Raw genomic sequence first — 16,607 nt, 5'->3', positions numbered from 1 at the left:
TAATAGCAACAATAATAGTATTAATAATAATATCCCACTCTATCCATAATACTAATAATACTAATACTAGCAACAATACTACTACTACTAGTCCTAATAATCATGATAACAATAATGATGATGGTGATAATAATAACGATAATAATAATAATAGCCTTCCATTGTCTATAATTCTATGAGTCTCTCAATAATAATAATAATATCCCACCCTATCCAGAAAAGAATAATAGTAATACTAATAATACCCCACTCTATCTATAATAATACTAGTAATACTAATACTAACAATAAGGATGCTACTATTACTACTAAAATAATAATAATAGCATCCCAGTCCATCCAGAAAGGCTCAGAGCCGCTGACACAACAGACAAACAACCACAAGACAAGAAGCAGAAGCAACCGCCCCAGGCCACCCCCTTTACCAACAACCCCCCCATGACACCCCACTCCCCACCCCTTCACCCAGCAGCGCGCGGGCACTTACACAGCACGGTCAGGCTGATGGCCTGGGACATCTCGCTGCCTTTATCGTTCTGCACCTTGCAGGAGTAGTAGCCGGTGTCGCTGGTGGCCACGGCCAGGAACACCAGGGCACGCGCCGCCCCCTCCTTGAGCCACACGTTGTTCTTGTACCAGGTGTAGCTGAGATCCTGGCGCTCCTCGCCGGGGACGTCGCAGGTCAGCGTCACCGTGCTGCCTTCGCGCGATGCCGTCGCTGGGCTGGCAGAGATCACCGCAGCTGCAGGAGATGGGGGAATGGAAAGGGGTCGAGATGAGCTCCATCACCGGGCGTTGGGGGCCTCCCCTCCGTCCAGGATGGCTCGGTGGTTTAGTCCCTAGACCAGGTCTTGGGGGATCTTGGGTTCAACTTCTCTCCCACTTGCAAACTGCCTGCCCACCATTCAGCGTATCATTCCTTCCACCCTGCCCCAGCACCCCCATCACTGGAACAGGAATGGAAGATGTCCCGACCCCAAAGGTTAATGCACTGGGATTTGCAAGGCAGGAAATATCACCTGCCTTTGGACAGACACCCACCCGACACACCTCTTTACAGCCAGCTTTGCCCCATGCATTGCGCTGACACCGTCCTCCAGCTCACATAGCTCTTATCGTTCCCCAGTGTCTACCACCCCGTGCATTTATAGACGCCTTGGTTTTGCCAGCCCAGCCCCTCCGTCTCCTCTCCTGAATCGGGCTCTCTTCCTCTGATCATCTCATCATCCTGATCTCCAATTTAAACCTACTTTGCTGCAACTTCAAGCCCTCAGTTGCATGTCAAAAGGGTCAGAGCAGAGGCTGGGAGCCAGGATTTCCAGCCCATGCTTGGGAGGAGGGGTGAGGGGGGTCACTGTGCCTCAGTTTCCCCATCAGCTTGCTAGCATCTTGCAGGGAATGGAGCATGTATGGGCATCGGGGCTGAGAGATGCCCGGATGGCATTACGCCACACTGAGGGGGCTACAGAGTCATCCCCACCATGGCTGTCCACTTATTTGAGCCTAACCAGGGGTACCCTGCAAGCGTAGGCAGCCTCCCCTGAGAGCTCGTGGGAGGCTTGGCCTCTACTTACAGAAAATGTTGAGAGTCACCGCTTTGGCCGCCGTCATCCCAATGGGATTTTCCACCTCGCAGTAATACAGGCCGTAATCTGCACGGGTCACGCTGTGGAAGGTCAGGATTTGATTTCCGGACAAGGCAGCCCTGTTCTTGAACCACCTGTAAGTGGTGACCTCGGGGTGACTGCTGTTCACGTGGCAGGTGAGGGACACCGAGTCCCCGACACGGATGTTCTTGGTGGCTGGACTGATTAACGCCTCGACACCTTTCGGGGCATCTAGAGGGAAACCAGACAGAGGCAGAGGTGGAGGCAGCATTGCAAGCAGACACCAAGTCCTTGCAGAGCTGGGACGGTCTCAGCCCATGCTACCAGGGGCATTGGTAAAGTTACTTGCAAGCATCCAGCAAGAAGATGAGAGCGAGTCTGTGCATAGAAAGTAGCAGGGGGGAGTCGGAGGATCTCTAAGAAGCCAACAGCGGGGAGTGGGAGGATGTGAAGTCAAATAAGGAAGCTGCCACCAAAGCATTGCTGGAAGTGATACTGGCACAGCACGGAGGGGGAAGGAAGGGGCTTAATGGCTCTGCAGAGCCCCGAGAGAGCCCGGGATGAAGCTGCTGCCAGTGTGGAGCTTCCCCCGGGTGACAGGCGCCAGCCTTGGGGCTGTCTGCAGGGGACCTCTTGCTCCAGCGCTGCCTGGAGCTGCAATGGGGTGGTTCCCAGGACAAATCCTGTCAATCAGGACAAAACATTTGGCAGTGTAAAGAGCCCTCAGGACAGCAGGATGGACTTTTTCAAGCTGGAGCCAGGCTGATAGCCAGGGAACATCACCCGGTCAAAGCCACTGAGACCCTGGCATTGCCTCCAGCTTGATGCATGAAACCCGGAGCAACTCCGCTGACCGCTACCGCCTTCACCAGCCACCAAGGACTTGTCCGGTTGTGACTGTGGTGCTGGAGCAGCTCCCTCCCTTCCAGCCCCCGTGTCTGGAAGCTGGTCTAGATGTTTTGGCCTGAGAGATTATGGAAACTCCCCACTGAGGGACACAGGCCATTTCTCAGGGATTTAAGCGCGTTTCACCTCTACATCTCTCCGTTCTTCTCAACGAGCTTTACAAGACAGCAGCATTTCACAAAACTTTCCCCTCCAAAACCAGCTGTTGGAAACTTGAGTGCCCATTATATTCATGAACTATGGTAAAAGCAGTTTCTGCTGCTTACGGAGCAAAAGCAAAAGTAAAACCTGCAGTAATCCACAGGGAGGCAGAGCGATGAGCTGAGCGGGCCCCCTTGTTGCTGCTACTCAGTGATTTAGTCACTGAGCATTTTATTACAGGGCACGTTGCATGCTTGAAAAATACGGTATATTTAAAGGGCTCCTCTGCTCCACTCTAATTGGATGCCTGCTGTGTGATGCCAAACCTACCCTGTCAGCAATTGGATGGCGATATCCAGCTGCTCGACAGTGCAGCTAGTCATGTGCAGTGAATTACCCATCCCCATCCAATCAGGCAGCTGTGGATGTTACACCACATTTCCCCAAATCCAAGACTACTCTGAATTTAAGACGACAATTAGATTCTATACGTGGAACAACGATACATTTGTAATAAGTTCCCACGTCTAGAATCTAATTATTAGAGGGTTGTCTTAAATTCATCCCTACCCCACTGCTGCAGCGGGGAAAGCAGTGGCAGAGGGGCAGGTGGTGAGGGCAAGGGGGTAGGTATTGGGGGGCAAGTGGTATGTGGGCAGTATGGGGGTAGGTGATAGTGGGGCAGGCAGCAGCTGGGGCCCCAACTGCAGGTCAGGGCCAGCAGCCACCTGCTCCCTTGCTGCTTGTATTTGAACCCCAAATGAGGGACTTTTCTCCTGTGTTGAATGCAGGGGGGGGTCTTCATCTTGGATTTGAGTAGATACAGTAATGCACAGGAATGCAGCCACTTCTAGGGCTGAGCAAGGCAGCTGTTTCACCTGCACATAGCCATGCAGCATCCCAGGACAGGGCTCTTGGCTGAGACGCCGCGTTCGACCCGGCAGAAAGGGAAGCCAGACGTGACTGGGTGAGCTGGGCTTTGGCCAGAGTCTTTTGGGTGGGCAGTGGGGTTATCCTGGCAGGACCGAAATCTCTGTGGGATGGGAAGAAGTGACCGTTTCCTCTCCCCATTCAGCCCAGCCAGTACATGGAAAAAGATTGACTTACGCTTCACCTTCACAGTAATTTCCCCCGCGGCCCGCAGGGATCCCACCGACAGTTCACACTGCAGCTTCTTCTTATGGTCCTTCCAGGAGAAGGACGTGGTGAGGGTCTGCTGGCTCTGGGTGCCAGATGTGTCCAGCTGCATGGTGCCGGACACGGTGGAAGCCTCCTGGTTGTAGCCGCTCCACTGCAGGGCGATGCTGTCGTACGGGCAGACGTAGGGGCTGGAGCAGACGAAGCTCACGGTCGTGTCCTCCATCACCTCCTCCACGGAAGCGATGGTCGGGCTGTCAGGGACGTCTGGGGAGAGGGAGAAGGAGGGTACTCGGGCGTGTCTTTGGGGAGAAAGGTGGCATATTTGGTCCACACTGCTCCGGTAGAGGTTTTGCCTTCCTCTGCAGCTTCTCTGCAGCATCCATGGCCCCCCCTGCTTTCCCAGGGGCAGGGGCGATGCCTGGGGCTGTGTCGTGTTGCTCAGAGCTTGTCTGGGCTGGTTTGGAAGGGGCTGATCCTGCCCCAAGCAGGGTTTGGACTGGATGTGACCCTGCAGATCCCTTCCAGCCCCATGTCTCTAGGACTATGACACACTCGCCTTTCCTACCATACTCACCCGTCACGGTCAGCACCACGCCCCTGGCATCCACCCAGCGATCGCCACCCACAATCTCGAACCTGAATTTGTACTTGTCATTGTCGCCGACCCCCACATCCCGCAGCAGCAGGGTGCAGTTGAGTGCAGCTGGGTCCCCAATGAGCTGTGTTCGGTCCCTGAACCCGGCATCCACTTCCTCAGGCGCTGCAGAGTGGTACACCGTGGTGCGCTGGCCGTCGAAGTCCTTGTACCAGATGGCCACGATGCCCTGCGTGGCCGACACAGAGTCGGGGTAGCTGAAGGTGCACGGCATCACCACGCAGGAGCCACGCACACCACGGAGACTCTCGGGGCTGGTGACCCCCCACGAGCCAAGGGCTGTGAGAAGCAGAGGGGGGAGAGGGGCGTTAGGCACCGGCAGAAACCAATCTGCTGGTAATACCAGATGCATTTCTCTGCTGGGAGTGATGCAAAGGTCACAGTCCCCAGCCCACGACTCATGGGCAACATCCTGGTGGGAAAGGGGCTGCTTTGTGGTGCTGTGTTTGTACAGCGCCTAGTGCCACGGGGTCCCAGGCCACGAGCTGGGATAGCAGCCCAGAATACCAGCCGCAAAGGGACCAAGGAGTTGATTTGTGCCCAGTGCTTTGGGCATCCGCCAGGCCTGGTATCTCCCACAAGTGAAAGGGAGAAAGCTCCCTAGCCTGGGCTGCTTCCAAAGTTGGGAGAGAAAATCCAGCTGCCTGGGGTCATGGGGGAGCAGAGCTAATGGGCTGCTACTGGACATCATCGTTAGGGCTAAATCTGAGGCCATACCTTGCAGGACATGGTGCGCCAGGAGCAGAAGCTGCAAGATGAAAGGCATCGTGGCTGCGTCAGCATAGAAAAGGCAGGGTCAGGCCAGAGGAAACGTGTGGTCCCTGAAACAAAGACCCGCAGGTATCTTCAGTGATGGACTGGCGCCAGCTATTGCAATCAGAAGCCCCTAAGCCAGATGCATTCAATCTTTTGGCGGTGTGAGCCTAGGAGTGACGTGGGGCAGGCCGTGCCAGGATCAGGGCCCAACACTGTGACGTCTCCAGCCCCGTGCTGCTGGATTGGGGCCCGACACTGCAGGATGGGGCCACATCAGGCCCTCCACATGCACATCCTGCACGCCGGGAGTCTCACCGGTCTGGAAATTTGGCAGCAGGGGGAGCAACTATTGCTGCCACTGCCTGATTTTCAGATCTGTGGGTCCGCATGGGGCACAGCTCAGTGGCGCCGGAGTTGAGCACCTCTGCCCAAAGCATCTACACTCCCCAAATGCAGCCCAGGGAGGTCCCGGAGCCTCTCGTGGCTTCCTGGGCCGGATCCAAAGCTGCAGGCAAATTGGGGAAGTGCCCGAGCAGCACCGTGGTGGCCTGATAGAGCTGCTGACCTTGGGGGAATCACTGACCCAGCTGGCTCTCGGGGTCACTGCTTCTGCTGCCTGCAGCGCTCGCCTGAGTTTCATTTCTCCTGCCCTGGTTTCACGGTTTCGTTTCCACTGGGTATTGGGATGGGGCCAGGGGTCAACAGGCAGCTCCCAAACCCGTGCCCCAGGCCTGCGAAGCATGGATTTGGGTGCAGGATTTGTGCTGAGCTCAATGCAGTGCTAGGAGCTGCTTTCAGAGCTAGGTGCTCGTTCGCCACCGAGCATCGAGGCAGCTTGGGGTGGAGGTGCAAAAGCAGGGGTTCTCCCTCATTAGACTCCAGCCCCCTTGTTAGGCTGCAGGACCCTTGGAAAATACCAGCTCTTGGCTTTCATTTGCTTCTTGACTAGGGAAAAATCCTAGAGCAATTCTTCTCTTGCAAAGACCTCAGCCAGACCCCAGCAGGGCAGGATGGGTGGGTTGGACCCTGCAGATTCCTAGGGGAAGCTCTGGGATTATCCTGCAAATCACGTGGAGGTGTTTGCACACTTCCAGTGCTCACATTTCCCAGCACCCTGCACCACCCTTAAAAGATTTTCATATCCCCCTGGGTGAGAAGCACTGATCTCAGTCCACCAGAGTCTGATAAGGTGTTCAGGACCATTGCCAGAGTGTGGTTTAGGAGCCTAGAAAGCAGGTACCTGGGTGTTGTATCTAGTCCTGCCCAGGATCACAGGAAAATTGAGCTGGAAGGGACCTCGCAAGGTCATCTATCCAGCCCCTTGCTCAAGGTGGAGTGTGCTGTGCCACCTTGAACCAACCCCCACTGCCTCAGTTTCCCTTTCCACATGTGGTGTTTTATTTAGATGACAAATTCCTTGGGACACTCAGGTCAGGACAGTGCCCAGCACCTTGCTTGGAGCCAGCCAGCGCAATGGTAGCATTGGCAATGCAAACCTGCAGCTCTGGACCTTCTCTCTGGGGGCTGAAACCCCTGTTGTTGTTGTAACTCAACCCTTCCTGGAGGCTGTGATCTCACTCCATGGGGAAAAGATGTCATTGTGGTCTGATAGCATCCACGGGCTGTTCATGAGCTAGGTCTGCGATGGAGACAACCAGCACGGACCCAGCAGGACAAGGCAGTGTCCAGCTGCGGGCCGTACCCCCGTCTCCAGCATACATGATGCACTATAGGAGCATGGGGAAGTCGGGCTGCAGGGGACCTCATGGAGCCACATCTAGTCCAGCCCCTGCTCAAAGCAGGCCCAGCCCTGACTCAACCATCCTGACCAAGGATCTTTGCAACCTGCTTTTAGAAACTGCCAGGGGTCTCTAAGAGCCTGTTGCAGTGTTTAGCCCCGCTCAAAGTCGCAAGGTTCCTCCTCATCTCCAGCCTCAGTTTCCCCTGCTGCAGCTTGAGGCCATTGCTCCTCGTCCTGTCCCCTGCAGCTGCAGAGGAAAGCTATTTTTAAAGTTATTTTAATGCTCTATCAGCTTCTATCTATCAGTTCCTTGGGTTCCCCCATTTTGCTCTTATTTGCTTGTTGCTTCTCAGAGAAGTACAATTTATCCACTAGGTTTAGGTGCCGCAAAGGCTCAGAGAGGCTTAGTCCAAGACAAAACAACCCAGGAGTAGGAAGCAATGGCAGACTCCCAACACACCACCCCAGGGTTCAAAACTGCACGCACCCCAAGCTGCCTGTCGCCCAGGGGAGCAAATCCCCTGGTCCTGACCCCCATCACATCTAGGCATAGAAAACCCCTACTCATATCTCCCCACCATGCCCAAACACTCCCACTACCCTGGTTTTCATGACAGGGAGCTCCAACCACCCGCCCCAAATGTCCTTCCCAATCCCACACCCCCTTTCTCCCCCAAACCTACCAATCCTTCCCCTGCCCTGAAGATAGAGGACACCTGCCCCCAGATGTGGTGATGGCTCTGACCCTGCCAGGGTGGTTGTAGAGCCCAGGAGCAGAAGGGACGACCCCAGCGCTGAGGATATACAAGTATCCTTGAAAATGCACTGCTGGGAGCCAGCACTGACCCTCCCACCTGGTTACCTTTATGGTGCCCATCCACCTCTGCTCAGGTGAAACGAGCAGCTCCTGTCCCTGTGCAAAGCCAACCAGTACCTAAATTCTCTCCAACCACTGGCTATGTTCAAGGTCATCCCTTCTGCTGCTAGGACAGGTACCCCCCCATCACCCGGGGTGCCGTGCAGAAGGCATCTGCACAGAGGAGCAGGACCCCTGGCAATGCCCGCCTCGACCCACTGGCTCGCACCCCAGGGCATGTGCCATCCAGCCACCATTGCATCATTTATTCTTTTAATTAGTGCCTTTCCTTCCTCTCGACCCCAAACTGCAGTGCAGGTTCCTCCCCACAAATGCATCCTGATGAGGCGGGGGATAACGCTGGGATGGCGGCTCCTGGAGCTGAGCCGGCCCTATGGTTTCGGGTCTGATCTGGAGACAGGAGATCCCGTTCTCAGGACTGGGAGGACGGGACATCTGGGAGGTGAAGTTTCCCACCTCAGTCTACACAATGTGGATCTGCTCAGGTCATCTCTGTGTTGAGCAAGGGGATCTCTCCATCTAAGGACCTTCCCTGACCTGGTGAAGGTGCCCGCTCAAAGGATCAGGAGCTTCACCTCTTCCTGTGCAAGCTGGCCACACGTTTCAACCCCCATGTGTCCAGGGTCATAACCTGGACAGGCTCATCCCAGACCCGCGGTACCGCAGAGACCCAGGTGGGTCCACTGCCTCTGCCCCCCAGGTTTGCTGCACCCCCTGCCCCTAGCGAGCCTTTCTTGGAGGAGCAAAGCTTGAAGTCAGGCAGAAAGTAGTACCTTAGAGATGGACTGGTTTCACGTCCTTAAACAACCCACGTGAAATTGTGGACTGAGAAATCATCCCTAGATGGGGTGGTGCCAACCAGCAGAGACCCTGGAGTCTTGCCCCAGTCTAGCTGCCAACCCCAACATGCCTTGCCCATCCACCTTGTGCATCTATCGGCAGTGTCCCTCCCCCTGCCCCTTCCTTTCCGTGCAAAACCCAGCCTTTCTGCAAGTGCATCCTCAGCAGTTGTCACCTGTGCAAGCTTCTTCCTCTCTGAACCAGCGAGTCTTCCAGGTGCCCCCCTGCCTTGCCTGCAGACCGCAGCACAGGAACGGTACCTTCCCCTGGAGCCGCCGTTGCCTTCCAATGTCCTCACCCTGCAAGGCCACAGCGCTGGATCCTGGAGCCAGCGTCTGACCGGGCCGGTCCCGGGGACTGCTATTTATTCCCTGGAGTGGGGACGAATCCAATAGCAGTCTCACTTCCCCTTCTGGGACTCTAATGTTCCTGGTCTGGGGAAGTGGGTGTTTCTGTCAGCGGTTTCACTCCTTCTATCTTGGTTTTTTTTTTTCAGTTTTATCTTTTTAGGCAGCTTTTCAGTGCAGGGCTTGGGTTGGAGATGTTGGAAAGTCCCTACCCCCAGCCAGCCTCTGGGTTGGCAAGTGATCCAACTCCCATCAGCTCCAGGTGCAGGGCTCGGGGCTGCCCCCTCACACCCAGAGCTCGGGCAGGACGGGTCTCCTCGGGACCAATTTCATCGTGCCACTGGCTGAAAAGTCGTCCTCAGCTCCAGGCTGGAGGGGCTGGGGGGACCCATCAGTTTTGGGGCTGCCCTCCATAACTCGCAAGCTATCATGGGCACTCACTTGCCTGTATTGTGTATGGCATCCGAGAGCCACACACCAGGGGTGTATCTGTGGGGTGCACGGATGCAGTCTCTGATCCCACTCTTTAAAACCAACAGCCTGGCAGAGGCAGCAGCATTTCTATCCAGGCAGCAGCGAGGGCGCGAATTGACTTCATGGCTCAATATCATCTATCTGATTCCTGCTCATCTCTCTACACTCCAGAGGTGTGAACAGCTCCCTCTCTTTATTGGTCTTGATTTTCTACTCTTCAACCTGGCCTTTCTTCTGCAGTGCTGCTGTCACTCAGCCCTTCCCGGTCCTGTCTCTCTTCTGTTGCACAGCCCTGCAGACTGCTTTTAGTCCTAGCTAAAGACTTAACTCAGGTGTGGAAGTGACTGACAGTGAAGTCCTAGAGAGACTATCAAGTTCTCATCCCAGCCAAGGCTTTGTCTAGCCTGGTCTTAAAAACCTCCGAAAATGGAGAGTCCACAATTGCTCCGGGTAACCCATTCCAGCACTTCCCTAACTTCTTAGTTAAAAAGTTTTTCTTAGTATCTAACCTCAGCTTCCCTTGCTGCAGCGTGAGCCCATTGCTCCTTCTGTCATTTGCCTCCACTGAGACGAGCCCAGCTCCATCCTCTTTGCAGCCCCCCTGCAGGGAGGTGAAGGCTGCTATCAAATCCCCCTCTGTCTTCTCTTCTGCAGACTCAATCAGCCCGGTTCCCTCATCCTCTCCTCACCAGTCCTGTCCCCCAGCCCCACAACCATTTTCATTGCCAATTCTCCAATGTGTCCACATCCTTTCTGCAGTGGGGGTCCCACAGCTGGACACAGGACTCCAGATGTGGCTTCCCTAATGCTGAACAGAGGGGAAGAATCACTGCCCTCGATCTGCTGGCAACACGTCTACCGATGCAGCCCCAGGATGCCGGCAGCTTCTTGGCACAAGGGCACGCTGCTGGCTCCTGTTCAGCTTCTTGTCCCCCGTCCCCCCAGGTCCTTTTCTGCAGAGCTGCTGCCCAGCCCATCAGCCCCCGCCTGCACCGGTGCAGGGGATTGCTCCCTCCTTTGCACTTGTCCTTGTTGAACCTCAGGAGATTTCTCTTGATGCAATCCTCCAATTTCTCTAGGTCGCTCTGAATCCTAGCCCTGCCCTCCAGCATATCCACTGCTCCCCCCAGCTTGGTGTCCTCTGCATACTTGCTGAGGGTGCACTGCATCCCATCTTCCAGGTCATTGATGAAGATATTGAAGACAACTGGCCCAGGACCCACCTCACGGTCACTCGACCTGATACCGGCTGCCATCTAGACATCGAGACATTGATTACTGCCCTCTGAGCCCGATGCCCCAGCCAGTTTTCTATCCACCTTACAGTCCATTCCTCCAGCCCATTCTTCCTTACCTTGCTTGTGAGAATATTGTGGGAGACCGTATCAAAAGCTTTGCTAAAATCGAGGTACAGCACATCCACGTGTCTCCCTGAATTCACAGAGGCAGTCACCTCATCATGTCACTTGGAGACACTCTCTCCGGGAGTCAGACCCAAAGGGTACTAGTTGATGGGAACAAATCAACATGGCTCAAGGTCACCAGTGGAGTCCCCCAGGGCTCTGTGCTCGGGCTGGTACTCTTCAATATCTTCATTAAAGGCCTGGATTCAGGCTTCAGATGCAGACTGGTAAAGTTTGCAGATGACACTAAACCATGGAGGAAAGTGGTCACACTGGAGGACAGGCTGGGTATACAGGCTGACCTGCACATGGTTGCAAAGTGGGCAGACCAAAACCTGATAGTCTTCAATGTAGAGAAAAGCAGGGTAACTCCACCTTGGGAGAAAAAAAACCAGCATCCTACTTCTAGGCTTGGCGGTGCTATGCTCTCTAGCACCATGACCAAAAGGGACTTGGGGGTCTTGATTGACCACAAGATGAAAATGAGCCCCCAATGCGATACCGTGGCCAGCAGAGCAAACCAAACTCTGGTGTGCATCTATCAATGCATCTTGAGCTAAACCAGGGACGTCATCCTCCCGCTTTACTCAGCCTTAGTGAGACTGCAACTGGAGTACTGCATCCAGTTTTGGGGCCCTCACTTCAGGAGGGATGTGGATAAGCTCGAGAGAGTCCAGAGGAGAGTGACTGGTATGATCAAAGGCCAAGACAGCAAGCCTTATGAGAGGCTGAGGGACTTGGGAGAAGCGCAGGCTCAGGGGGGACTTGGTGGCTGCCTATAAGTACATAATGGGGGTGCATCAGGATCTGGGAGAGCAGTTGTTCCCAAGAGATCACAAGGCCACAAACTCCTAGAAGGTCACTTCAGACTCGATATAAGGAAAAACTTCTTTGCAGTCCGAGCGTCCGAGGTCTGGAACAGACTCCCCCCAGACGCGGTGCAAACACCTACTCCGGACTCATTCGAAAGGCGTTTGGATGTTTATCTTGCTGGGATCATCCGATCGCTGCAGACTTCCTGCCTCTGGCAGGGCGGCTGGACTCAATAATCTCACGAGGTCCCTTCCAGCCCCTAATGTCCATGAAATCTATGAAATCCCCAGCCTGGGCCGCGGCAGCACACAGCGCCTCTGGGGGAGGATAAAACCCCCTGACACATGGAGCAGAAAGTGGATGGGGCGCAGCCGGCGCAGCCCAGAAACCCGGGACATCCCCATAGCAGAGCATGGGCATCCCTACACCAAATCATCCCCTCCTGGTGCCCATCCAGCCTCTCCATGAACCCCTCCAGCGATGGAGAGTCCCCCATCCCTGGCATCTCTCCCGCAACCTCCCTGCTCTGACAGTGCCAAAGCATTTCCTGATCTCCAACCTATAAACCTTTGCTGCATCTTCCAGCCATGGCTCTGCATCCTCCTCTCCGCAGCAGGAGAGACCAGGCGCCCAACTCCTTCGGCCTCTCCTGGGTTAAGGGCCCAGTCAGTCCATCAGAGCTAGGTAAGGGGGTCTGCAGAAGTTGCCTACAGCTCCACAGACAAAACTTGCTGTTTTAGGTCTTCTCATTCACACGTGCCTGTGTTTAGGGTTCAGCGCACCTGGCGAGCTCCTCTGCCGGGACAACGCGGCTTCCTGCAGTGCCCACATAAGGTGGGAATTGGAGAAAAGCAGCTAACAATAATAGCACGAATGGTGCATTTATGCTGCAGGGCTTAACCCGAGCCCTACACACCCCTGCACTCCCATTTCTGGCTAATTGGGACTGGATCTGGAGGGGGCAGCAGGTCAGGAGCTCTGTACAGAGCTGAGCCTCCGTCTTGGGTGCACATCTGAGTTCTGCTGATTTCCCCATCCCATGCAAAGGGGAAAGAAACCCCGTTAGCAGGCCACAACCCACGCAGCAGGTAACCTCCGTCAGGCCGGGCAGTCCCTCTGGGGAGTGGCACGCGTGAGTCAAACCCGACTCAGCTGGATCCCGTGACAGTAATGCTGATCGAAGGGAGATTTCTTCAGTGAATAATCCTGCATCTGCAGCCTGGAGCTGGCAGAGCCCAGGTCAGATGTGGATCTTTGCAGCTGTGTTGTAACTCGTGGCTCTGCGCCTCTTTCTCCCTCGGCCCTTGTAGGACCCAGAGCCAGGTCCTTCTCCACCTCGCACCCCCCAAGTGGAGGAAGGCACCCAGGGAAGATCCCTGCTCAATTCCCTGAAAACCCCTGAGTTGGTGGTTTGTCCTCCTTCTTGTTGCTTCTTGCACCCACGTCTCCTGGTTCACATCAAGGAGAAATTCTTGTGGCTTCTTGGGGACTTTTTGGGGGAAGCAAGGTCACACACAAACCCGCTATAGTCGTGACCCAGCCTGGGCTCCCATCCTGGGTCTAGCGCTGGATTCCAGCTGCTGTCTTTCAAACCTCACTATGATTTTCTTCAAGCTCAGGCCAAGCCTCCACTGCAAAGAGCTGCCAGAAAGAGCCCGAGGCTTTCCCTGCTCATCTGGGGAAGGGGTAGAGGCTTCCGCCACCCCCCGGCAGCCAGCAGAAGACACACGGAGACATCCTGCATCCTCTGCTGGCTGCCAAGGTCCATTTGCACACGATACCTTCCCAAAATACACTTTGCCCCCCACCCCGAAGCGTGTCAAAGCTGCCACATGGAGCTTCTGCCAGCACGGAAAGTTGAGGTAGGACTGGCCATCCTGAACCAGAGCCTCTCCCAAGGTTGCAGCCCCACTGGATCTGGACCCCTGCTTTCTCCAGGGCTCTCAATGCTGGATCTGCCGTTGTTGTCCTATCTCCACCTGGAGAGCTCAGGGACCGCCAGCAAACCTGCTTGCAATGCTCAGAGCCAGCACCTCGGGCAGCGTTGGGCTTCAGGTGCCCCTTGGCTCCAGTCAGATGCCCGATGTCTGCATTGCAATGGATCTACACACCAAGGAAGGTTGTTTTTTTTCTAGGTAAGGGCAAAAAGCAGGGACCCAGCAGCCCTGGGCTCTCCCACCCGTACAGGACCAATGCCTGCCATCCAACCCTGGCAGGGATGCTTCCTGTCGCGTGGACAGCCTCAAGCGCACAGTTGCACCACTTCCTCTTTCCAGGGCCCGCTGGGCATGGGCTGAAAGGGAAGGCTTCCACCACCAAAGGGGAACCTGCCAGGAAACAAAAACCAGAAACTGAAGAGCTTGGAGCCTGCAGGGCTTGGAGAACGCCTCCCTGGCACCAGGGGACTGGCCTAGAAAGAGAAAGCAGTAGCTAGGAGCCTCCAGGATCCCATCAAAGGGGCAGATCCTGGGGGAAAAGGGCCCATATGCCCGGGGGCTCTGGGCTTCCAGGTGGCAGGTCCTAGCAGCAGATATCCTCTAGACACCTCTCACCTCACTGGGGTTGGGAGTGGGCTGCAGCAGCACCTGGAAACACACACGTCTTAGTCTCACCTCTGCCACCGTGTCCCTGTGTGACCTTGGGCATCTCACTTGCCTTCTCCAGGCCCTTCTTCTCCATCTGTGACACAAGGGTGACGGTGTCACCCTCCCCACCCAAGGGCAAAGGTGCTGCCCAGCCCAGCAGGGCAGGAGCCATGGTGCTGTTTTTCCTGCAAAACACCTTTAAAGCACAAAATTAAAAATACCGTCTATCTTCACATAGCACAATTCCCTTGCCCCCTGTGAAACCAAGTTTTGAAAATCGGGTGTGTCGTAATCAAGGAAACTGCTTCTGCCTTCACCAAAAAGAGGTGTATTTGGAGGTGTGTGGTATATGGATAAATACGGGAGTTTTTTAGGGATGGATTTATCCAGGGTTGGGTTTAGGAACTGGGGGAGAGGAGATCCTTAACGGGGTCTGCCTGGTTTCTTGCCCAGCCCTGCAGGAGAGCAGCAGATTTTCCTTCTTGATGACAGCTGGATGGTCCCGTTGTCACCCAGCTCTCCAGGAGACGGGGTCCCAAAAGCATCGGAGAATCCCAGGGACCTTAGGTGTTGTCCGCCTCGATGCAGGATGTCCTGTTCCTACCCCAGCCCATCCAGCGTGGGCACCTGCAGGAACAGAGACCCCCAACCAGCCAGTCTCATTGCATGGGAAGAGCTGGGACCTGCTAGACAGAGGTTGGGACCGTCTCCAGCATCAGCTGGAAGTGGGATCCTCATGCAGGAGGAGATGAAAAGCCCGGTAGGATGCAGTGCCTGAATGGAGACTCCCAAGGGACTCGCCCTCCCTATAAATGCAAGGGTGAGAGGTGGAATTTGCAACCCGAGCTGATAAGCAGCCCTAGCTCCAAAGCTGGGAACATCTCAGGAATTTGGGCGGGTGGGGGAGGCCCCCTTTGCTGGAGGAGAATGAGAACGTGCCTGGGCTCCCATCCCGGATCACAGGACTGCTCCTGCCTCCCGGCGAGCAGGGGGATGACCCCCAGCTGGGACCGTCTGCACCGTGGAGGCCTGGCCTCCTGCAGCAGTGTGGAGCGGTACATGTCCAACGGAGGATGGGGGCTGTGAGACTTCAGCCCACGGACCGCGCTCCTTTTGTGGCCTCCCCATCAGGAGAAACAGAGAAGTAGGGCTGGAAGGGACCTGTGGGGTTGCATCCAGTCCAACCCCTGCCTGAGGCAGAATCAGTCCTGAGCCTGCACCCAATGCTGCTGAGGAAAGCAAAAAAAACCCCAATGCTGCTGAGGAAGGCAAAAAAAAAACCGCTTGACACATGAAGCAGCAGAGGGGAAACATTTCCCTGCAGGTCCTGTGAGGCAACCAGCAAAGCGTAGAAATCTGGGACATCCCCACAGCAGAGCACAGCCCAAATCATCCCTGCCCAGCGCCCGTCCAGCCTCTCCTGCAGCGTCACATCTAGTCCAAGCCCTGCCCGAAGCAGGACCAGCCCTGCCCGAGCCAGTCCAGACAAACCATGATCTAAACTCTTCATAAAGCAACCATCAACCCTGACACAGTCCAGACATCACACCTGATCCTGTCCCTGGTTAAGCAGGGGGACCATGGTGCCCAACACCCAGCTTCAGTACAAGTTTGTTAATAGATACTCCAGAGACCCCAGGCCAAGGCCGTGCCCCTCGCTGCAGAGGAAGGCAAACTCCCCCCCACCCCAGTCTGAACCAGTGTGACCAGGGGGGAAATCACTTCCTGTCCTTGCTTCTACAATTAAACTTTCTTTGCTGCAACTTCAACCACTGTAGCCTCCCTCCCACCCCACATACAAATGCCTTGGCACAGGCTGGGAAGGGTCATACAACCCCATGAGCCCAGCCCAAGGCCTCTGATGCCAGGGGCACACTTTCCTTGGCAGCCCCATAAACCCAAGTCCCCAGCCCTTACCACCCTCCTTGCTCCATGGGTGCTGAGGGAGAGCTGGACCACAGCTTTCGGGGAGCACTGGGCAACTGATGAGCAGGGCCTGGGACAGACTGAGCCTTGCATGTCAGGCTTGGCTGGGAGGGAGACCTCCAGCCCCTGCATCTCTCCCCAAGGCTTTTCATCTGTTTGCAGAGCAGAGAAGACAGCTGGCCTGGGGCTCTCCAGTGCCGGGAAGAGGATCAGGCTTCTCCATCCTGGGGGTTGTGCAGAGGAGAGGCCAAGACACTATTACCTCTTCTGGGGCCAGGGACAAGTCCATCCCTGCTAAAAGCAAGTTGCCCAAGAGCCCAAAGTCTCATTCTTCATCAGTCTTATGGAGCAAATGCAGCAGAAATGATGGGACCTGGCTGGCTCCAGGGCTGTGCA

At 55.4% G+C, this 16,607-nt stretch overlaps 1 protein-coding gene across 1 annotated transcript in view; it reads right to left on the bottom strand.

The window, feature by feature from the left end:
• Nucleotides 1-9,063, bottom strand: part of SIGLEC1 (sialic acid binding Ig like lectin 1) — a 31,845-nt gene extending 22,782 nt beyond the window's left edge. The window contains exons 1-6 of the mRNA XM_059721405.1: nt 8,839-9,063; nt 5,167-5,270; nt 4,369-4,728; nt 3,762-4,058; nt 1,575-1,838; nt 488-742 (exon numbers count right to left, since the gene is read on the bottom strand). Of these exons, the coding sequence (XP_059577388.1) occupies nt 488-742; nt 1,575-1,838; nt 3,762-4,058; nt 4,369-4,728; nt 5,167-5,215 (1,225 nt within the window). The 5' untranslated portion in view covers nt 5,216-5,270; nt 8,839-9,063. The remainder of the gene's footprint in view (nt 1-487; nt 743-1,574; nt 1,839-3,761; nt 4,059-4,368; nt 4,729-5,166; nt 5,271-8,838) is intronic.
• Nucleotides 9,064-16,607: the final 7,544 nt, after the last annotated feature.

The sequence above is a fragment of the Alligator mississippiensis genome, chromosome 2, assembly GCF_030867095.1.
Source record: "Alligator mississippiensis isolate rAllMis1 chromosome 2, rAllMis1, whole genome shotgun sequence".
NCBI classification, from domain to species: domain Eukaryota; kingdom Metazoa; phylum Chordata; order Crocodylia; family Alligatoridae; genus Alligator; species Alligator mississippiensis.
The sequence above is the reverse complement of the archived record's forward strand: the minus strand, read 5'-3'. Positions and strand labels throughout refer to the sequence as shown.